We start from the raw sequence: 24665 nt of genomic DNA, 5'->3' as shown, positions 1-24665 counted from the left end.
CAGTTCTGGATAGAATGAGTGTCTGGCGAGGGTGATGCAGTTATCTGTTGTTAGGAAGGGTCGGCTATCTGTGATCAGTTTGGATATGTATGCTGCTGCTGAATCAAAGGTGTCAGCTGTTTTAACCTGCACAGAGGTAGTTGCAGTTGTCGATTCTGGATAGAATGTGTGCTCTGGGGAGGATGATGCAGTTGCCTGTTGTTAGGAAGGGTTGGCGAGCTGTGATCATTTTGGCCGTGTATGCTGCTGCTGAAGCAATGGCATCGGGTGTTTGAGCCTGCACAGAGGTAGTTGGAGTAGTCGATTCTGGATAGAATGAGTACTCTGGCTAGGGCGATGCAGTTGTCTGTTGTTAGGAAGGGTCTGTAGCTGTGATCAGGTTGGCAATGTATGCTGCTGAAGCAATGGCATCGGGTGTTTGAGCCTGCACAGAGGGAATTGCAGTAGTCGATTCTGGATAGAATGAGTGCTCTGGCGAGGGTGATGCAGTTGTCTGTTTTAGCTGTGATAAGTTTGGCAGTCTATGCTACGGCTGAAGCATGACATTGGGTGTTTGAGCCTGCACAGAGGGAGTTGCAGTAGTCGATTTTGGATAGAATGAGTGCTCTGGCGAGGGTGATGCAGTTGTCTGTTGTAGCTGTGATCCGTTTGGCAGTGTGTGCTGTTGCTGAATCAATGGCATTGACTTGTCTGGTGAGAGATAATGAAACTTTAATGTGACCTTGGGCCTCATTACGAGGTGGGCGGAAAGGGATTACTGGTACTGGTAAGGGCACCGGTACCGGTAATCCCTTTCCGCCCTATTACGAGTTCCCTTTGCGGGTCCTCCCTTAATGCCTGGTTTTACCAGGTGTTAAGGACGGGACCCGCAAAGGGACTTTGGTGCTAATAATGGTACTGGAATTTGAGGTACCGTTATTAGCGCCTTCCCCATTCCCATTGAGCCTTATGGGGGCTCAAATGGGAATGGGGAAGGGCCCTGGTGAATGGAGAATTACCGCTCCCGCCAACCTTGGAATGGGGCGGTAATAGCTCCATTCACCAGGGCGGAGTCGGTAAGGATTTGGAGGCAGCCATGGCGCAAATAGCGCCATGATTACCTTCAACCTCGTAATGAGGCCCCTTGTCTCTAAATTGATATCTTTGTTCTAGGCTTTGAGAAGTACCTACCTAGGATGCCATGTAATCATGTGTCATGCACTCTTCTCTTTCCTTGCAGCTCCACGCCATTTTCTGCCAAGTCAATTCTGTCCCCGAATCTTTGGAGAACTTGGACAATGGGCCTCATTCCGAGTACGGCGCTAACCAATGGCGCTATTAACGCCTTGGTTGACGCCGTACCCGGACCGGCAGCGCCTTGGTGGTTGGCGGAATTACCGCCCCATTCCAAGGTTGGCGGGGCGGTAATTCCCCAATCCCCATTTACCCTTCCCCATTCCCATTCCTGCCCCATAGGGCATAATGGGAGTGGGGAAGGCGTCAATTACGCCACCGTAAATTACGGTGGCGTAATTAACATCAAGGTCCCTTAGCGCCATGGTATTTAACGCCTGCTAAAAGCAGGTGTTAAAAGCACCATGGCGCTAAGGGAACTCGGAGTATGGCGGTAAGGGATTACCGCCACCGCTCTCGTTAGCGGTGGCCGCTATCCCTTACCGCCATACTCGGAATGAGGCCCAATGTCAGGAAAATCCAGTTGGGAACTGGGATGGTCTTGCCAAAGGGCTATGTGCCGTTTGTGGAGCCCTCACCAATGAAAGCGGATTGGAATGACACAGAAGAACAAATACAAATGATTCTTAGTGAAATCGATCAAGTCGTCCCAAAAGTGACATTTACACACATGGACAACACCACGTGCATTGGGAAGAGCCGGGCGTCCATTGTGAACCCCAAGGAGAGATATTGCACTGGGGACAAAATCACTGTTCAACTCGACATGCACGACTACTCGGGAAACCGGAAGAAATATGGTGGGGACCTCCTAAGAGCCAGGATCTACTCCACAGATCTCGGGGCAGGTGCCTCCGGGAAGATCTCAGACTTCCAGAATGGGACATATCATGTAGAGTTCACCCTATTCTGGGCTGGGAAAGTGAAAATATCCCTCTTTCTGATCCACCCCAGTGAAGCCGTGGTGGCCCTGTGGAGAGTGAAGAACACGGGCTACAACTTGATCAGTCACCAGGGCAGATACACCAGCCCAACGGAGAGCATCGATACCAGGTGCAGCTATGACTTGGACACCAAGGACGAGGTGTGTGAGCTCATGGCCAAGAAGGGCGAGTACCCATTCTACTGCATCAAGCCCCCGCACATGCCCTGCGCCTCCTTGACCATGGTGGGAAGCTTCTTCACAGAGAACACCTACCTCACCGCCCTGGAGAAGCCGCTCTTTGACAAGTAAGGTTACCGTGGAGTGGGGTATGTACAAGGCTTCCAAAAGCTTGGAAGGTGCAGGCTCAGAATTGATATGATATAATGTGGCATTTATAAGGAACATGTACACAAGTGTTTTGGGGTGCATTGATTATTCTGAAATGCTTCATTGTTTGTTTCTCTACTACAAGTGTTGGGGCTGTTATCCATGTGGGGGCCATGAAGGGGCTCGTATTAAAGCAAGAAATTATAGGAGATGTGGGGTGTGGTTGCAGTCAAACAGCATCCAGGATTGTGTGATTGTAAAGTATTAAGATGATGGCCAACACTTGAAATAGTCTTATACTTTGTACTTTATTATAAAGATATAACGTATTTGGACCCCCAGCGCAGCCAGAGCATCCAGAGACACAACAGAAATCCTTCAACTGCAAACAATAGAATACTGCAAAAGAAAACAAGAACACTCTGACCTCATTGGAACAATGATCAGAGAAAACTCCATGTGACATCAGATGGTTGCATCCAAGTCACATTACAACACATCTCCCCCTTTTCATGTACCCAAACATATGCAGGATCCGATAGTTACATTGATTTATAGGATTACACACAACTCCTTCTCACCATCGCGATTCTGTTCTTGTTCCAGACTTGACCACCCACAACCTGTACCGCTCCCTTCAAAACAGCAACTACTTTCCGAATATTAGGAGTTTCCCTTTCTCTTTACCACACCCTTTCTGATCCTTACCCAATCACCACATTCTACTCGTAACTCCTTCTTGCCTCTCTTTTCATTCTCACGCATCACCCATTTCTCTTTCTTTCTTCACCCCATCCACAACCAAATCAGACTCTCTACTTCTCCCCAACCACGGGGGACTCACCACCGAGTTTGGTTTACGGCCTCCCATCAATTCAAAAGGGCACAACCCAGCGGTAGTATGAGGGGCCATGCACAAAGCCCACATCTTATTTTGGATAGCCACCTTCTTATCATATCCACACTCTTGAGCCATGCGAATACTTTCCATTACACACCTTTTCATTCTCTCGACCACCACATTAGTCTCAGGGTGGTTCAGTGCAGATCTCTTATGTTTTACTCCACATTTCTTTAAATATTTGGTGAAACAACCTCCAGTAAATTGTGTGCCCTTATTGGTGAGAATACTTTCAGGGACACCTTCTCTCACAAAAATCTCTTGAAGCGCATAAACCATATTCTCCCCTGAAATTTCCCTTCCAACCTGAAAATCACACCATCTAGAAAACAAATCCATGACCAACAGCACATACTTGTCCCTTCCATATCCCAAATCAACGGGACCAAGAATGTCCATGGCCACATCACACCACACCGCTGAAGGAACACCAACATCTATTATCGGTTGATTCCTTGCTTCACTACATTTACCGATTTTAACACACATGGGACATCCTTCAGTCGTCTTTCAACATCTCTGTCGAAACCCGGCCACGAGTAATCACATCTTAAAACTCCTTTGGTCTTGGAGTCCCCAATATGACCACTATGAGCCAGATCAATAGTTTTAGCTCGAATACCATCGGGAACCACTGCTCGTTCCCACCTAAACAAAATACCATCTTAAACCAACATCTCATCTCTCACCTCCCAAAATGGCTTCTCTCTTTCCAACAATTTAACTCTCTTAGGCCACACCGATGTCATCACATAAGTTATTATACGACTCATCACAGCATCTTTCCTCACCTCTTCAAGCCACTCCTCCTTAGACACAATACCATTGGAATTCACGAACACCATCTCCATGTCAACATCCTCAACCACATTGTACGACGATACCTTTAATCTAGACAAACTGTCCGCTAAAACATTCTCCCTTCCTGGAATCACTTCTATTTTGAATCGATGACACTGCATCCTAGTGACCCATCCAGCCACCCTGCAGGAAACTCTGTCCAAACCCTTATTCTAAAGAATCACTTTGAGAGGTTTGTGGTCCATCCGAATAACAAAGTTCGTTCCCCACACAAAACTTTTGAACCTCTCTACCGCCCAATAGCATGCTAAAGCCACTTTCTCTAATACAGAGTATCAATCCTCTGCACCTCTTAATCCTCGAGACGCACGTGCAATCACCTCTTCAGACCCATCATCACATATTTGGGATAGAAAGTACCAACGCCGCCCTCACTTGCATCCACCGTGATTACATTAGTTCTCTTCATATCAAAACACCCTAACACCCTAATTATCCTTTGGAATTCCATTTCGTATCCCTCATTCCATACAAACTCAGCACCTTTCTTCAATAGCTTTCTTATCTCCACCACCTTGATAGCATCATTCTCCACAAATGTTTTATAAAACTCGGTCATGCCGAGGAATGATCGCAACTCAACTTTATTTGCCGGCCTGTTCACCTCCTTTATCGAATTCATCGAACTCCCTTTCGGTTTCACCCCTTCATTGGACACTTCATGCCCCAAATACTCTACCTTGGACACTCCAACCTCACATTTTCCTCTCTCAAAGTAATTCCTTTCGCCTCAGATATCCTCAACACGATGTCCAAAACTTTATCATGTTCCTCCGTTGTCTCATCATAGATTAAAACGTCATCTTGAAAACAGAAAACTGCTCTCACTCCTTTCAACAACCGGTCCATCACCTTTTGAAAAACTGACGAAGCTGACGCTAACCCAAAAGGGAACCTCTTAAACTGGTACACCCCCTCATGCGTGATGAATGCCGTCAATTTTCTAAAACCTTCCTCCAACTCCACCTGGTGGTACGCTGACGCCATGTCCAATTTTGTAAATACATTGCCTCGTCCCACACTTGTCAACATTTCTCCCATATTCGGTAATGGATGTCTATCAACTAGAACACATTTGTTGAACTCACGTAAGTCAATACAAAGCCTCAGCTCGCCAGACCCCTTTTTTACAACCACTACTGGTAAAGTCTACTCCATCCCTCCCGCCTTTTCAATCACTTCCTTTTGCAACAATGTTTCCATCTCTTTCTTAACACCATCCCTCAAAGACAAAGGAACAGGTCTTAATTTGGCAACTATGGGAACACTTCTTTTTTTTACTATTATCTGATGCTGGACTCCTTTCACCTTACCCAACGTCTTCCTAAGGACTCTGGGATGATTCACAACAGGTGGACATGCTACCTGTAATACTTGCTCTTCCTCATTAGGATCAAGCCTTATCTTCAAATTCCTCTGCTCTCTCCAACCTAGCAAAGTGAGTCCCTTCTTGGTGACATATATCTTTCCTTCACAATGGCTACCTTTGAAGTCAGATTTCCCACAACATAACCTAACAATTCTGTTCTGTCTTGGTTATATCCGCCAGGATTGATATCAGGCTTCAGTAACTCTTGTGTTTTACCTTTCAGTTCCCTTTCAAATGCATCTCTCAACATTAACGTAATTTTAGATCCTGAATCAGCCATCATGCGTACATCATGCCCATTTACTCTCACTGTAGCATACGGATGCTCACACTTATCCTCATCCTCATTATTCCACACCAGATTTATAGTATTAACAATGACATTTTGTTTTAGTAACGCAACATCTTCATCCGACGATCTTGCTTTGTCTTCCTCGTTGACATACAACACCCTTCTTTGATGAAACTCACTCATCTGATGGTTCTTGCAACAGTTTGCAAAATGCCCCTTTCTCTTGCATTTTGCACAAATAGTTTTTCGCCCTGGGCACACCACTGATGCTGCAAAATGACTGCTGCTCGCCAGTCCTTCCCTCTTTTCTTACTCTTGGCATCAACCACATTTAAAATGTCCACTTTCCCTTCCTTTGATTCATTGGTTTCTTTCTTCGCCAATCTTGCCACACAAGCCAACGAATGCTCCACGCATCTTTCTATGACCAATACCTCGTCAAGGGTGGGCTCATCCCTCAACCATAGCTCTTCACAAATTTTATTCAAACTACAATGAGTCATAAATTGGTCTGGTATCTGCTCATCAAATGAGTCTTGGAACTTACACGAAAAAGCTAGATGCCCTAAAGCAGTCACATTCTCCTCTACTGATTCTCCTTGATGTTGCACTCGCATACGAAAATTGAAGCGCTCTAATATTGTGCTCGTCTTGGGATTGAAATGTAAATGCAATTTGTGGAGGGCCGCTTCATATTCATTCACAAAGTCACCACTTCCGTCTCCGGTTGGTTGTGGAAGAGTTTCAAAAATCCTTTGCCCTTCATATCCCAAAAAATGTAGTAATAGTGTGATTTCTCTCTGATTGGAATATGAATTGCCACCAGCTGCTTTAAGGTAATGCATGAAGCCTTTACGCCACTGAGCCCATAATATTTTTGCAGGTCCCCGAGTGGGCATGAAGACTGGAGGACCAGCTATGCCCGGTAAAGCCATCTTGATTCACCCACACAGAGCCTTGTAAGAGACACTACTCTGTTTCTTTTCTCTTTGGCAAACTCAAGACACATTGAAAACCTTCTCACTCTGCTATGTGAGAGTCACCAGTATCATTAAGTGCCTCTTCCACATGCTTATTATTGGAGGTACATGGTGTACAAATGTGTCTCTGGAAAATGTGTCTCTGGCTCTGGCTGCCTGCACTGCCAGTCCCTCACGATCTCGCTCCCTGGCGTTTGTCCTTGTAATGTGATCCTTCTACTAAGCTTGCAAATGACATGGTGTGCTCCTTCTTTGGAGTGCCCCTTGCTTTATTATCCTCCTTCCTCTTCCGACACCACTGAGTCCCGTGCTTGCTACTGACAGAGGCTCAGATGCTATCACTACTCGCACGTTGGAATACGGTAGAGGGCAGCATACGCGTACTGGGGCTCGCGCCGATGGCGCCCTCCGCTTATATGAATATGAATAAGGACGATCCCGGAGGAGCGGGTGGGCTCACCAGGGAGCACTTACTTGGTTGCTTGCTTTGGGGACACATTGCCGGCTCCCACGTTGGCCGCTACCACGCCTGGTATGAAGCGGGGCGGCTTTACTGCTGCTGGGGGTCCGCTTCATTCACCATCCTCGTCACCAATGTTAAGATGATGGCCAACACTAGAAATAGTCTTATACTTTGTACTTTATTGTAAGGATTTAACGTATTTGGACCCCCAGGGCAGCCAGAGCATCCAGAGACACAACAGAAATCCTTCAACTGCAAACAATAGAATACTGCAAAAGAAAACAAGAACACTCTGACCTCATTGGAACAATGATCAGAGAAAACTCCATGTGACATCAGATGGTTGCATCCAAGTCACATTACAACATGAAGCCGACAACACATGTGTTGATTTCAACGACTATTTTATTTCACCCCTCAGAATATTTGGAAACACGTTCAGCCAGTCACATACTAATGCACATTATAAGGTGGGGATGAGGGGGCACAGGGCTCAGAAGCTAAGACATTTCTAAGATGCAAAAATCTGACTTTGCATTCACTGGGTGAGGGAGTACGGTCATCACCGAATGGGATTAAATCAGGTTCTGGGGGTCTAAGACTTCAAGAAATGTTAAGAGGATGTACTAGGACTGCTACATTTGACCTCACACTGTCTCTGTATCCTGGCCAGTAGAGCAACACTACAGTGTGTTGGGGCTCGGGCCCAGCAAGGAGACCGTAGTGGTGGAACCCCAAGGATATATTGGGAGAATGAGTGGCAATTGCTGCATTTGACCTCACACTGTCTCAGTAGAGTCTCTCTACAGTGTATTGAGGTACGGGTCCAGGCAATGAGACCCCCCGTGGTAGAACCCCAAGGATATATTGGGAGAATGAGCGGTGATTGCTTCATTTGAACTCACACTGTCTCTGTATCCTGGCCAGTAGAGCAACACTACAGTGTGTTGGGGCACGGGCACAGGCAATGAGACCGTAGTGGTGGAACCCCAAGGATATATTGGGAGAATGAGTGGCAATTGCTGCATTTGACCTCACACTGTCTCTGTATCCCGGCCAGTAGAGCAACTCTACAGTGTGTTGGGGCACGGGCACAGGCAATGAGACCCCAATGGGCGAACCCCAAGGATATATTGGGAGAATGAGTGGTGATTGCTGCATTTGACCTCACACTGTCTCAGTAGAGTCTCTCTACAGTGTATTGAGGTACGGGTCCAGGCAATGAGACCCCCCGTGGTAGAACCCCAAGGATATATTGGGAGAATGAGCGGTGATTGCTGCATTTGAATTCACACTGTCTCTGTATCCCGGCCAGTAGAGCAACTCTACAGTGTGCTGGGGCTCTGGTCCAGGCAATGAGACCCCAGTGGTGGAACCCCAAGGATATATTGGGAGAATGAGTGGCAATTGCTGCATTTGACCTCACACTGTCTCTGTATCCTGGCCAGTACAGCAACTCTACAGTGTGTTGGGGCTCTTGCCCAGGCAATGAGACCCCAATGGGCGAACCCCAAGGATATATTGGGAGAATGAGTGGTGATTGCTGCATTTGACCTCACACTGTCTCAGTAGAGTCTCTCTACAGTGTATTGAGGTACGGGTCCAGGCAATGAGACCCCCCGTGGTAGAACCCCAAGGATATATTGGGAGAATGAGCGGTGATTGCTGCATTTGAATTCACACTGTCTCTGTATCCCGGCCAGTAGAGCAACTCTACAGTGTGCTGGGGCTCTGGTCCAGGCAATGAGACCCCAGTGGTGGAACCCCAAGGATATATTGGGAGAATGAGTGGCAATTGCTGCATTTGACCTCACACTGTCTCTGTATCCTGGCCAGTACAGCAACTCTACAGTGTGTTGGGGCTCTTGCAAAGGCAATGAGACCCCAATGGGCGAACCCCAAGGATATATTGGGAGAATGAGTGGTGATTGCTGCATTTGACCTCACACTGTCTCAGTAGAGTCTCTCTACAGTGTATTGAGGTACGGGTCCAGGCAATGAGACCCCCCGTGGTAGAACCCCAAGGATATATTGGGAGAATGAGCGGTGATTGCTGCATTTGAATTCACACTGTCTCTGTATCCCGGCCAGTAGAGCAACTCTACAGTGTGCTGGGGCTCTGGTCCAGGCAATGAGACCCCAGTGGTGGAACCCCAAGGATATATTGGGAGAATGAGTGGCAATTGCTGCATTTGACCTCACACTGTCTCTGTATCCTGGCCAGTACAGCAACTCTACAGTGTGTTGGGGCTCTTGCCCAGGCAATGAGACCCCAATGGGCGAACCCCAAGGATATATTGGGAGAATGAGTGGTGATTGCTGCATTTGACCTCACACTGTCTCAGTAGAGTCTCTCTACAGTGTTTTGAGGTACGGGTCCAGGCAATGAGACCCCCTGTGGTGGAACCCCAAGGATATATTGGGAGAATGAGTGGCAATTGCTGCATTTGACCTCACACTGTCTCTGTATCCTGGCCAGTACAGCAACTCTACAGTGTGCTGGGGCTCTGGTCCAGGCAATGAGACCCCAGTGGGCGAACCCCAAGGATATATTGGGAGAATGAGTGGCAATTGCTGCTTTTGACCTCACACTGTCTCTGTATCCTGGCCAGTACAGCAACTCTACAGTGTGCTGGGGCTCTGGTCCAGGCAATGAGACCCCAGTGGGCGAACCCCAAGGATATATTGGGAGAATGAGTGGTGATTGCTGCACTTGACCTCACACTGTCTCAGTAGAGCATCTCTACTGTGAATTGAGGCTCGTATCCAGGCAATGAGACCCCCCATGGTGGAACCCCAAGGATATATTGGGAGAATGAGCGGTGATTGCTGCATTTGACCTCACACTTTCTCTGTATCCTGGCCAGTAGAGCAACTCTACAGTGTGTTGGGGCACTGGCCCAGGCAATGGGACTCCAGTGGTGGAACCCCAAGGATATATTGGGAGAATGAGGGGTGATTGCTGGATTTGACCTCACACTGTCTCTGTATCCCGGCCAGTAGAGCAACTCTACAGTGTGCTGGGGCTCTCGTCCAGGCAATGAGACCCAAGTGGTGGAACCCCAAGGATATATTGGGAGAATGAGTGGCGATTGCTGCATTTGACCTCACACTGTCTCTGTATCCCGGCCAGTAGAGTAACTCTACAGTGGATTGGGGCTCCGGCCCAGGCAATGAGACTCCAATGGGCGAACCCCAAGGATATATTGGGAGGATGAGTGGTGATTGCTGCATTTGACCTCACAATGTCTCTGCATCCTGGCCAGTAGAGCATCTCTACAGTATGTTGGGGCTCTGGCCCAGCAAGGAGACCCCAGTGGTGGAACCCCAAGGATGTATTGGGAGTATGAGTGGTGATTGCTGCATTTGAACTCACACTGTCTCAGTATAGCAACTCTACAGTGTGTTGGGGCTCGGGTGCAGGCAATGAGACCCTAGTGGTGGAACCTCAAGTGGTCCCCAAAATCTAAGCCAGCGCCCATTACTAACTCGCACTGCTCCATTCAGTGCATGAGAGCCCCTCGCCAATGCCATCACAGTTATACTACAAACTCGCACTGCTGCATTCAGTGCATGAGAGCCCCTCACCCCATGCCATCACAGCTATATTACTAACTCGCACTGCTGCATTCAGTACATGAGAGCCCCTCGTCCCATGCCTTCACAGCTATATTACTAACTTGCACTGCTCCATTCAGTGCATGAGAGCCCCTCGCCCCATGCCATCACAGCTATATTACTAACTCGCACTGCTCCATTCAGTGCATGAGAGCACCTCGCCCCATGCCATCACAGCTATATTACTAACTTGCACTGCTGCATTCAGTGCATGAGGGCCCCTTGCCCCATGCCTTCACAGCTATATTACTAACTCCACTGCTCCATTCAGTGCATGAGAGCCCCTCGCCAATGCCATCACAGTTATACTACAAACTCGCACTGCTGCATTCAGTGCATGAGAGCACCTCGCCCCATGCCATCACAGCTATATTACTAACTTGCACTGCTCCATTCAGTGCATGAGAGCCCCTCGCCCCATGCCATCACAGCTATATTACTAACTCGCACTGCTCCATTCAGTGCATGAGAGCACCTCGCCCCATGCCATCACAGCTATATTACTAACTTGCACTGCTGCATTCAGTGCATGAGGGCCCCTCGCCCCATGCCTTCACAGCTATATTACTAACTCCACTGCTCCATTCAGTGCATGAGAGCCCCTCGCCCCATGCCTTCACAGCTATATCACTCACTCGCACTGCTCCATTCAGTGCATGAGAGCCCCTCGCCCCATGCCTTCACAGCTATATTACTAACATGCACTGCTCCATTCAGTGGATGAAAGCCCCTCGCCCCATGCCTTAACAGCTATATTACTAACTTGCACTGCTGCATTCAGTGCATGAGAGCTCCTCGCCCCATGCCATCACAGCTATGTTCCTAACTCGCACTGCTCCATTCAGTGCATGAGAGCCCCTCGACCCATGCCATCACAGCTATATTACTAACTCGCACTGCTCCATTCAGTGCATGAGAGCCCCTCGCCCCATGCCTTCACAGCTATATTACTCACTTGCACTGCTGCATTCAGTGCATGAGAGCCCCTCGCCCCATGCCTTCACAGCTATATTACTAATTCGCACTGTTCCATTCAGTGCATGAGAGCCCCTCGCCCCATGCCATCACAGCTATATTACTAACTCGCACTGCTGCATTCAGTGCATGAGAGCCCCTCGCCCCATTCCTTCACAACTATATTACTAACTCGCACTGCTCCATTCAGTGCATGAGAGCCCCTCGCCCCATGCCTTCACAGCTATATTACTAACTTGCACTGCTGCATTCAGTGCATGAGAGCCCCTCGACCCATGCCTTCACAGCTATATTACTAACTCGCACTGCTCCATTCAGTGCATGAGAGCCCCTCGCCCCATGCCTTCACAGCTATATTACTAACTCGCACTGCTGCATTCAGTGCATGATAGCCCCACACCCCATGCCTTCACAGCTATATTACTAACTCGCATTGCTCCATTCAGTGCAAGAGAGCCCCTCGCCTCATGCCATCACAGCTATATTACTAACTTGCACTGCTGCATTCAGTGCATGAGAGCCCCTCGCCCCATACCATCATAGCTATATTACTAACTTGCACTGCTCCATTCATTGCATGAGAGCTCCTCACCCCATGCCTTCACAGCTATATTACTAACTTGCACTGCTCCATTCAGTGCAAGAGAGCCCCTCGCCCCATGCCATCACAGCTATATTACTAACTCGCACTGCTCCATTCAGTGCATGAGAGCCCCTCGCCCCATGCCATCACAGCTATATTACTAACTCGCACTCCTCCATTCAGTGCATGAGAGCCCCTCGCCCCATGCCATCACAGCTATATTACAAACTCGCACCGCTGCATTCAGTGCATGAGAGCCCCTCGCCCCATGCCTTCACAGCTATATTACTAACTCGCACTTCTCCATTCAGTGCATGAGAGCCCCTCGCTCCATGCCATCACAGCTATATTACTCACTCGCATTGCTGCATTCAGTGCATGAGAGCACCTCGCCCAATGCCATCACAGCTATATTACTAACTCGCACTGCTCCATTCAGTGCACGAGAGCCCCGCACCCCATGCCATCACAGCTATATTACTAACTCACACTGCTCCATTCAGTGCATGAGAGCACCTCGCCCCATGCCATCACAGCTATGTTACTAACTCTCACTGCTGCATTCAGTGCATGAGAGCCCCATGCCCCATGCCATCCATTCAGTGCATGAGAGCCCCTCGCCCATGCCATCGCAGCTATATTACTAACTCGCACTGCTCCATTCAGTGCATGAGAGCCCCTCGCCCCATGCCATCCATTCAGTGCATGAGAGACCCTCGCCCATGCCATCACAGCTATATTACTAACTTGCACTGCTCCATTCAGTGCAGGAGAGCCCCTCGCCCCATGCCATCACAGCTATATTACTAACTCGCACTGCTCCATTCAGTGCATGAGAGCCCCTCACCCCATGCCATCACAGCTATATTACTAATTCGCACTGCTGCATTCAGTGCATGAGAGCCCCTCGCCCCATGCCATCACAGCTATATTACTAACTTACACTGCTCCATTCAGTGCATGAGAGCCCCTCGCCCCATGCCATCACAGCTATATTACTAACTCGCACTGCTCCATTCAGTGCATGAGAGCCCCTCGCCCCATGCCTTCACAGCTATATTACTAACTTGCACTGCTTCATTCAGTGCATGAGAGCCCCTCGCCTATGCCTTCACAGCTATACTACTAACTCGCACTGTTCCATTCAGTGCATGAGAGCCTCTCGCCCATTGCCATCACAGCTATATTACTCACTCGCACTGCTGCATTCAGTGCATGAGAGCCCCTCGCCCCATGCTTTCACAGCTATATTACTAACTCGCACTGCTCCATTCAGTGCATGAGAGCCCCTCGCCCCATGCCTTCACAGCTATATTACTAACTCGCACTGCTGCATTCAGTGCATGAGAGCGCCTCGCCCCATGCCATCACAGCTATATTACTAACTCGCACTGCTGCATCCAGTGCATGAGAGCCCCTCGCCCCTTGCCATCATAGCTATATTACTAACTCGCACTGCTCCATTCAGTGCATGAGAGCCCCTCGCCCCATGCCTTCACAGCTATATTACTAACTCGCACTGCTGCATTCAGTGCATGAGAGCCCCACACCCCATGCCTTCACAGCTATATTACTAACTCGCATTGCCCCATTCAGTGCAAGAGAGCCCCTCGCCTCATGCCATCACAGCTATATTACTAACTTGCACTGCTGCATTCAGTGCATGAGAGCCCCTCGCCCCATACCATCATAGCTATATTACTAACTTGCACTGCTCCATTCATTGCATGAGAGCCCCTCACCCCATGCCTTCACAGCTATATTACTAACTTGCACTGCTCCATTCAGTGCAAGAGAGCCCCTCGCCCCATGCCATCACAGCTATATTATTAACTCGCACTCCTCCATTCAGTGCATGAGAGCCCCATGCCATCACAGCTATATTAAAAACTCGCACTGCTGCATTCAGTGCATGAGAGCCCCTCGCCCCATGCCTTCACAGCTATATTACTAACTCGCACTGCTCCATTCAGTGCATGAGAGCCCCTCGCTCCATGCCATCACAGCTATATTACTAACTCGCATTGCTGCATTCAGTGCATGAGAGCACCTCGCCCAATGCCATCACAGCTATATTACTAACTCGCACTGCTCCATTCAGTGCATGAGAGCCCCTCGCCCAATGCCATCACAGCTATATTACTAACTCACACTGCTCCATTCAGTGCATGAGAGCACCTCGCCCCATGCCATCACAGTTATGTTACTCTCACTGCTGCATTCAGTGCATGAGAGCCCCTTGCCCCATGCCATCCATTCAGTGCATGAGAGCCCCTCGCCCATGCCATCGCAGCTATATTACTAACTCGCACTGCTCCATTCAGTGCATGAGAGCCCCTCGACCCATGCCATCCGTTCAGTGCATGAGAGCCCCTCGCCCATGCCATCACAGCTATATTACTAACTTGCACTGCTCCATTCAGTGCAGGAGAGCCCCTCGCCCCATGCCATCACAGCTATATTACTAACTCGCACTGCTCCATTCAGTGCATGAGAGCCCCTCACCCCATGCCATCACAGCTATATTACTAACTTGCACTGCTGCATTCAGTGCACGAGAGCCCCTCGCCCCATGCCATCACAGCTATATTACTAACTTACACTGCTCCATTCAGTGCATGAGAGCCCCTCGCCCCATGCCATCACAGCTATATTACTAACTCGCACTGCTCCATTCAGTGCATGAGAGCCCCTCGCCGCATGCCTTCACAGCTATATTACTAACTTGCACTGCTTCATTCAGTGCATGAGAGCCCCTCGCCTATGCCTTCACAGCTATACTACTAACTCGCACTGTTCCATTCAGTGCATGAGAGCCTCTCGCCCATTGCCATCACAGCTATATTACTCACTCGCACTGCTGCATTCAGTGCATGAGAGCCCCTCGCCCCATGCTTTCACAGCTATATTACTAACTCGCACTGCTCCATTCAGTGCATGAGAGCCCCTCGCCCCATGCCTTCACAGCTATATTACTAACTCACACTGCTGCATCCAGTGCATGAGAGCCCCTCGCCCCATGCCATCAAAGCTATATTACTAACTCGCACTGCTGCATTCAGTGCATTAGAGCCCCTCTCCCCATGCCTTCACAGCTACATTACTAACTCGCGCTGCTGCATTCAGTGCATGAGAGCCCCTCACCCCATGCCTTCACAGCTATATTACTAACTCGCACTGCTCCATTCAGTGCAAGAGAGCCCCTCGCCCCATGCCATCACAGCTATATTACTAACTCACACTGCTCCATTCAGTGCATGAGAGCACCTCGCCCCATGCCATCACAGCTATGTTACTAACTCGCACTGCTGCATTCAGTGCATGAGAGCCCCTTGCCCCATGCCATCCATTCAGTGCATGAGAGCCCCTCGCCAATGCCATCGCAGCTATATTACTAACTCGCACTGCTCCATTCAGTGCATGAGAGCCCCTCGCCCCATGCCATCCATTCAGTGCATGAGAGCCCCTCGCCCATGCCATCACAGCTATATTACTAACTTGCACTGCTCCATTCAGTGCAGGAGAGCCCCTCGCCCTATGCCATCACAGCTATATTACTAACTCGCACTGCTCCATTCAGTGCATGAGAGCCCCTCACCCCATGCCATCACAGCTATGTTACTAATTCGCACTGCTGCATTCAGTGCATGAGAGCCCCTCGCCCCATGCCATCACAGCTATATTACTAACTTACACTGCTCCATTCAGTGCATGATAGCCCCTCGCCCCATGCCATCACAGCTATATTACTAACTCGCGCTGCTGCATTCAGTGCATGAGAGCCCCTCACCCCAGGCCTTCACAGCTACATTACTAACATCACAGCTATGTTACTAACTCGCACTGCTGCATTCAGTGCATGAGAGCCCCTTTCCCCATGCCTTCCATTCAGTGCATGAGAGCCCCTCGCCCATGCCATCGCAGCTATATTACTAACTCGCACTGCTCCATTCAGTGCATGAGAGCCCCTCGCCCCATGCCATCCATTCAGTGCATAAGAGCCCCTCGCCCATGCCATCACAGCTATATTACTAATTTGCACTGCTGCATCCAGTGCATGAGAGCCCCTCGCCCCTTGCCATCATAGCTATATTACTAACTCGCACTGCTCCATTCAGTGCATGAGAGCCCCTCGCCCCATGCCTTCACAGCTATATTACTAACTCGCACTGCTGCATTCAGTGCATGAGAGCCCCACACCCCATGCCTTCACAGCTATATTACTAACTCGCATTGCCCCATTCAGTGCAAGAGAGCCCCTCGCCTCATGCCATCACAGCTATATTACTAACTTGCACTGCTGCATTCAGTGCATGAGAGCCCCTCGCCCCATACCATCATAGCTATATTACTAACTTGCACTGCTCCATTCATTGCATGAGAGCCCCTGACCCCATGCCTTCACAGCTATATTACTAACTTGCACTGCTCCATTCAGTGCAAGAGAGCCCCTCGCCCCATGCCATCACAGCTATATTACTAACTCGCACTCCTCCATTCAGTGCATGAGAGCCCCTCGCCCCGTGCCATCACAGCTATATTACAAACTCGCACTGCTGCATTCAGTGCATGAGAGCCCCTCGCCCCATGCCTTCACAGCTATATTACTAACTCGCACTGCTCCATTCAGTGCATGAGAGCCCCTCGCTCCATGCCATCACAGCTATATTACTAACTCGCATTGCTGCATTCAGTGCATGAGAGCACCTCGCCCAATGCCATCACAGCTATATTACTAACTCGCACTGCTCCATTCAGTGCATGAGAGCCCCTCGCCCCATGCCATCACAGCTATATTACTAACTCACACTGCTCCATTCAGTGCATGAGAGCACCTCGCCCCATGCCATCACAGCTATGTTACTAACTCTCACTGCTCCATTCAGTGCATGAGAGCCCCTTGCCCCATGCCATCCATTCAGTGCATGAGAGCCCCTCGCCCATGCCATCGCAGCTATATTACTAACTCGCACTGCTCCATTCAGTGCAGGAGAGCCCCTCGCCCCATGCCATCACAGCTATATTACTAACTCGCACTGCTCCATTCAGTGCATGAGAGCCCCTCGCCCCATGCCATCACAGCTATATTACTAACTTACACTGCTCCATTCAGTGCATGAGAGCCCCTCGCCCCATGCCATCACAGCTATATTACCAACTCGCACTGCTCCATTCAGTGCATGAGAGCCCCTCGCCCCATGCCTTCACAGCTATATTACTAACTTGCACTGCTTCATTCAGTGCATGAGAGCCCCTCGCCTATGCCTTCACAGCTATACTACTAACTCGCACTGTTCCATTCAGTGCATGAGAGCCTCTCGCCCATTGCCATCACAGCTATATTACTCACTCGCACTGCTGCATTCAGTGCATAAGAGCCCCTCGCCCCATGCTTTCACAGCTATATTACTAACTCGCACTGCTCCATTCAGTGCATGTGAACACCTCGCCCCATGCCTTCACAGCTATATTACTAACTCGCACTGCTGCATTCAGTGCATGAGAGCCCCTCGCCCCATGCCATCACAGCTATATTACTAACTCGCACTGCTGCATCCAGTGCATGAGAGCCCCTCGCCCCTTGCCATCATAGCTATATTACTAACTCGCACTGCTGCATTCAGTGCATGAGAGCCCCTCGCCCCATGCCTTCACAGCTACATTACTAACTCGCGCTGCTGCATTCAGTGCATGAGAGCCCCTCACCCCATGCCTTCACAGCTACATTACTAACTAGCCATGCTCCATTCAGTGCAAGAGAGCCCCTCGCCCCATGCCATCACAGCTATATTACTAATTCGCACTGCTGCATTCAGTGCATGAGAGCCCCTCGCCCCATGCCATCACAGCTATATTACTAACTCTCACTGCTGCATTCAGTGCATGAGAGCCCCTTGCCCCATGCCATCCATTCAGTGCATGAGAGCCCCTCGCCCATGCCATCGCAGCTATATTACTAACTCGCACTGCTCCATTCAGTGCATGAGAGCCCCTCGACCCATGCCATCCATTCCGTGCATGAGAGCCCCTCGCCCATGCCATCACAGCTATATTACTAACTTGCACTGCTCCATTCAGTGCAGGAGAGCCCCTCGCCCCATGCCATCACAGCTATATTACTAACTCGCACTGCTCCATTCAGTGCATGAGAGCCCCTCGCCCCATGCCATCACAGCTATATTACTAACTTACACTGCTCCATTCAGTGCATGAGAGCCCCTCGCCCCATGCCATCACAGCTATATTACCAACTCGCACTGCTCCATTCAGTGCATGAGAGCCCCTCGCCCCATGCCTTCACAGCTATATTACTAACTTGCACTGCTTCATTCAGTGCATGAGAGCCCCTCGCCTATGCCTTCACAGCTATACTACTAACTCGCACTGTTCCATTCAGTGCATGAGAGCCTCTCGCCCATTGCCATCACAGCTATATTACTCACTCGCACTGCTGCATTCAGTGCATAAGAGCCCCTCGCCCCATGCTTTCACAGCTATATTACTAACTCGCACTGCTCCATTCAGTGCATGAGAACCCCTCGCCCCATGCCTTCACAGCTATATTACTAACTCGCACTGCTGCATTCAGTGCATGAGAGCCCCTCGCCCCATGCCATCACAGCTATATTACTAACTCGCACTGCTGCATCCAGTGCATGAGAGCCCCTCGCCCCTTGCCATCATAGCTATATTACTAACTCGCACTGTTGCATTCTGTGCATGAGAGCCCCTCGCCCCATGCCTTCACAGCTACATTACTAACTCGCGCTGCTGCATTCAGTGCATGAGAGCCCCTCACCCCATGCCTTCACAGCTACATTACTAACTAGCCATACTCCATTCAGTGCAAGAGAGCCCCTCGCCCCATGCCATCACAGCTATAATACTAATTCGCACTGCTGCATTCAGTGCATGAGAGCCCCTCGCCCCATGCCATCACAGCTATATTACTAACTCGCACTGCTGCATTTAGTGCATGAGAGCCCCTCGACCCCTGCCTTCACAGCTATATTACTAACTCGCACTGCTCCATTCAGTGCATGAGAGCCCCTCGCCCCATGCCTTCACAGCTATATTACTAACTCGCACTGCTGCATTCAGTGCATGAGAGCCCCTCACCCCATGCCTTCACAGCTATATTACTAACTCGCACTGCTCCATTCAGTGCATGAGAGCCCCTCGCCCCATGCCTTCACAGCTATATTACTAACTCGCACTGCTCCATTCAGTGCATGAGAGCCCCTCGCTCCATGCCATCACAGCTATATTACTAACTCGCATTGCTGCATTCAGTGCATGAGAGCACCTCGCCCAATGCCATCACAGCTATATTACTAACTCGCACTGCTCCATTCAGTGCATGAGAGCCCCTTGCCCCATGCCATCACAGCTATATTACTAACTCGCACTGCTCCATTCAGTGCAGGAGAGCCCCTCGCCCCATGCCATCACAGCTATATTACTAACTCGCACTGCTCCATTCAGTGCATGAGAGCCCCTCGCCCCATGCCATCACAGCTATATTACTAACTTACACTGCTCCATTCAGTGCATGAGAGCCCCTCGCCCCATGCCATCACAGCTATATTACCAACTCGCACTGCTCCATTCAGTGCATGAGAGCCCCTCGCCCCATGCCTTCACAGTTATATTACTAACTTGCACTGCTTCATTCAGTGCATGAGAGCCCCTCGCCTATGCCTTCACAGCTATACAACTAACTCGCACTGTTCCATTCAGTGCATGAGAGCCTCTCGCCCATTGCCATCACAGCTATATTACTCACTCGCACTGCTGCATTCAGTGCATAAGAGCCCCTCGCCCCATGCTTTCACAGCTATATTACTAACTCGCACTGCTCCATTCAGTGCATGAGAACCCCTCGCCCCATGCCTTCACAGCTATATTACTAACTCGCACTGCTGCATTCAGTGCATGAGAGCCCCTCGCCCCATGCCATCACAGCTATATTACTAACTCGCACTGCTGCATCCAGTGCATGAGAGCCCCTCGCCCCTTGCCATCATAGCTATATTACTAACTCGCACTGTTGCATTCTGTGCATGAGAGCCCCTCGCCCCATGCCTTCACAGCTACATCACTAACTCGCGCTGCTGCATTCAGTGCATGAGAGCCCCTCACCCCATGCCTTCACAGCTACATTACTAACTAGCCATACTCCATTCAGTGCAAGAGAGCCCCTCGCCCCATGCCATCACAGCTATAATACTAATTCGCACTGCTGCATTCAGTGCATGAGAGCCCCTCGCCCCATGCCATCACAGCTATATTACTAACTCGCACTGCTGCATTTAGTGCATGAGAGCCCCTCGACCCATGCCTTCACAGCTATATTACTAACTCGCACTGCTCCATTCAGTGCATGAGAGCCCCTCGCCCCATGCCTTCACAGCTATATTACTAACTCGCACTGCTGCATTCAGTGCATGAGAGCCCCTCACCCCATGCCTTCACAGCTATATTACTAACTCGCACTGCTCCATTCAGTGCATGAGAGCCCCTCGCCCCATGCCTTCACAGCTATATTACTAACTCGCACTGCTCCATTCAGTGCATGAGAGCCCCTCGCTCCATGCCATCACAGCTATATTACTAACTCGCATTGCTGCATTCAGTGCATGAGAGCACCTCGCCCAATGCCATCACAGCTATATTACTAACTCGCACTGCTCCATTCAGTGCATGAGAGCCCCTTCCCCCATGCCATCACAGCTATATTACTAACTCACACTGCTCCATTCAGTGCATGAGAGCATCTCGCCCCATGCCATCACAGCTATGTTACTAACTCGCACTGCTGCATTCAGTGCATGAGAGCCCCTCGCCCCATGCCATCCATTCAGTGCATGAGAGCCCCTCGCCCATGCCATCGCAGCTATATTACTAACTCGCACTGCTCCATTCAGTGCATGAGAGCCCCTCGCCCCATGCCATCCATTCAGTGCATGAGAGCCCCTCGCCCATGCCATCACAGCTATATTACTAACTTGCACTGCTCCATTCAGTGCAGGAGAGCCCCTCGCCCCATGCCATCACAGCTATATTACTAACTCGCACTGCTCCATTCAGTGCATGAGAGCCCCTCACCCCATGCCATCACAGCTATATTACTAATTCGCACTGCTGCATTCAGTGCATGAGAGCCCCTCGCCCCATGCCAACACAGCTATATTACTAACTTACACTGCTCCATTCAGTGCATGAGAGCCCCTCGCCCCATGCCATCACAGCTATATTACTAACTCGCACTGCTCCATTCAGTGCATGAGAGCCCCTCGACCCATGCCTTCACAGCTATATTACTAACTTGCACTGCTTCATTCAGTGCATGAGAGCCCCTCGCCTATGCCTTCACAGCTATACTACTAACTCGCACTGTTCCATTCAGTGCATGAGAGCCTCTCGCCCATTGCCATCACAGCTATATTACTCAGTCGCACTGCTGCATTCAGTGCATGAGAGCCCTCGCCCATGCCATCGCAGCTTTATTACTAACTCGCACTGCTCCATTCAGTGCATGAGAGCCCCTCACCGCATGCCATCCATTCAGTGCATGAGAGCCCCTCGCCCATGCCATCACAGCTATATTACTAACTTGCACTGCTCCATTCAGTGCAGGAGAGCCCCTCGCCCCATGCCATCACAGCTATATTACTAACTCGCACTGCTCCATTCAGTGCATGAGAGCCCCTCACCCCATGCCATCACAGCTATATTACTAACTTGCACTGCTCCATTCAGTGCATGAGAGCCCCTTGCCCCATGCCATCACAGCTATATTACTAACTTACACTGCTCCATTCAGTGCATGAGAGCCCCTCGCCCCATGCCATCACAGCTATATTACTAACTCGCACTGCTCCATTCAGTGCATGAGAGCCCCTCGCCCCATGCCTTCACAGCTATATTACTAACTCGCACTGCTTCATTCAGTGCATGAGAGCCCCTCGCCCCATGCCATCACAGCTATACTACTAACTCGCACTGTTCCATTCAGTGCATGAGAGCCTCTCGCCCCTTGCCATCACAGCTATATTACTCACTCGCACTGCTGCATTCAGTGCATGAGAGCCCCTCGCCCCATGCTTTCACAGCTATATTACTAACTCGCACTGCTCCATTCAGTGCATGAGAGCCCCTCGCCCCATGCTTTCACAGCTATATTACTAACTCGCACTGCTCCATTCAGTGCATGAGAGCCCCTCGCCCCATGCCATCACAGCTATATTACTAACTCGCGCTGCTGCATTCAGTGCATGAGAGCCCCTCGCCCCATGCCATCACAGCTACATTACTAACTCGCGCTGCTGCATTCAGTGCATGAGAGCCCCTCACCCCATGCCTTCACAACTACATTACTAACTCGCACTGCTCCATTCAGTGCAAGAGAGCCCCTCGCCCCATGCCATCACAGCTATATTACTAATTCGCACTGCTGCATTTAGTGCATGAGAGCCCCTCGCCCCATGCCATCACAGCTATATTACTAACTCGCACTGCTGCATCCAGTGCATCAGAGCCCCTCGCCCCATGCCATCACATCTATATTACTAACTCGCACTGCTGTATTCAATGCATGAGAGCCCCTCACCCATGCCATCACAGCTATATTACTAACTCGCACTGTTGCATTCAGTGCATGAGAGCCCCTGGCCCCATGCCATCACAGCTATATGCCATCCATTCAGTGCATGAGAGCCCCTCGCCATCCATTCAGTGCATGGGAGCCCCTCGCCCATGCCATCACAGCTATATTACTAACTCGCACTGCTCCTTTCAGTGCATGAGAGCCCCTCACCACATGCCATCCATTCAGTGCATGAGAGCCCCTCGCCCATGCAATCACAGCTATATTACAAACTTGCAGTGATCCATTCAATGCAGGAGAGCCCCTCGCCCCATGCCATCACAGCTATATTACTAACTTGCACTCCTGCATTCAGTGCATGAGAGCCCCTCGCCCCATGCCTTCACAGCTACATTACTAACTCGGACTGCTCCATTCAGTGCATGAGAGCCCTTCACCCCATGCCATCACAGCTATATTACTAGCTTGCACTGCTGCATTCTGTGCATGAGAGCCCCTCGCCCCATGCTTTCACAGCTATATTACTAACTCGCACTGCTCCATTCAGTGCATGAGAGCCCCTCGCCCCATGCCTTCACAGCTATATTACTAACTCACACTGCTGCATTCAGTGCATGAGAGCCCCTCGCCCCATGCCATCACAGCTATATTACTAACTCGCACTGCTGCATTCAGTGCATGAGAGCCCCTCGCCCCATGCCATCACAGCTATATTACTAACTCGCACTGCTGCATTCAGTGCATGAGAGCCCCTCGCCCCATGCCTTCACAGCTACATTACTAACTTGCACTGCTGCATTCAGTGCATGAGAGCCCCTCAGCCCATGCCTTCACAGCTACATTACTAACTCGCACTGCGCCATTCAGTGCAAGAGAGCCCCTCGCCCCATGCCATCACAGCTATATTACTAACTCGCACTGCTGCATTCAGTGCATGAAAGCCCCTCGCCCCAATCCATCACAGCTATATTACTAACTTGCACTGCTGCATTCAGTGCATGAGAGCCCCTCGCCCCATGCCATCACAGCTATATTACTAACTCGCACTGCTGCATCCAGTGCATGAGAGCCCCTCACCCCATGCCATCACACCTATATCCCTAACTCGCACTGCTGCATCCAGTGCATGAGAGCCCCTCGCCCCATGCCATCACATCTATATTACTAACTCGCACTGCTGTATTCAATGCATGAGAGCCCCTCGCCCATGCCATCAAAGCTATATTACTAACTCACACTGTTGCATTCAGTGCATGAGAGCCCCTGGCCCCATGCCATCACAGCTATATTACTAACTCGCACTGCTCCATTCAGTGCATGAGAGCCCCTCGCCCCATGCCATCCATTCAGTGCAAGAGAGCCCCTCGCCCCATGCCATCACAGCTATATTACTAACTTGTACTGCTCCATTCAGTGCATGAGAGCCTCTCGCCCCATGACATCACAGCTATATTACTAACTCGCACTGCTCCATTCAGTGCATGAGAGCCCCTCGCCCCATGCCATCACAGCTATATTAATAACTCGCACTGCTGCATTCAGTGCATGAGAGCCCCTCGCCCCATGCCTTCACAGCTATATACTCACTC

General features: G+C 50.1%; 1 protein-coding gene across 1 annotated transcript in view; it reads left to right on the top strand.

The window, feature by feature from the left end:
* Nucleotides 1–24665, top strand: part of LOC138468444 (NXPE family member 1-like) — a 515510-nt gene that overhangs the window by 143854 nt on the left and 346991 nt on the right. The window contains exons 3-4 of the mRNA XM_069608996.1: nucleotides 1220–1280; nucleotides 1683–2403. Coding sequence (XP_069465097.1) covers nucleotides 1220–1280; nucleotides 1683–2403 — 782 coding nt within the window. The remainder of the gene's footprint in view (nucleotides 1–1219; nucleotides 1281–1682; nucleotides 2404–24665) is intronic.

This window comes from Ambystoma mexicanum, chromosome 4q, assembly GCF_040938575.1.
Source record: "Ambystoma mexicanum isolate Mex_15411 chromosome 4q, UKY_AmexF1_1, whole genome shotgun sequence".
Taxonomy (NCBI): Eukaryota; Metazoa; Chordata; class Amphibia; order Caudata; family Ambystomatidae; genus Ambystoma; species Ambystoma mexicanum.
The sequence above is the reverse complement of the archived record's forward strand: the minus strand, read 5'-3'. Positions and strand labels throughout refer to the sequence as shown.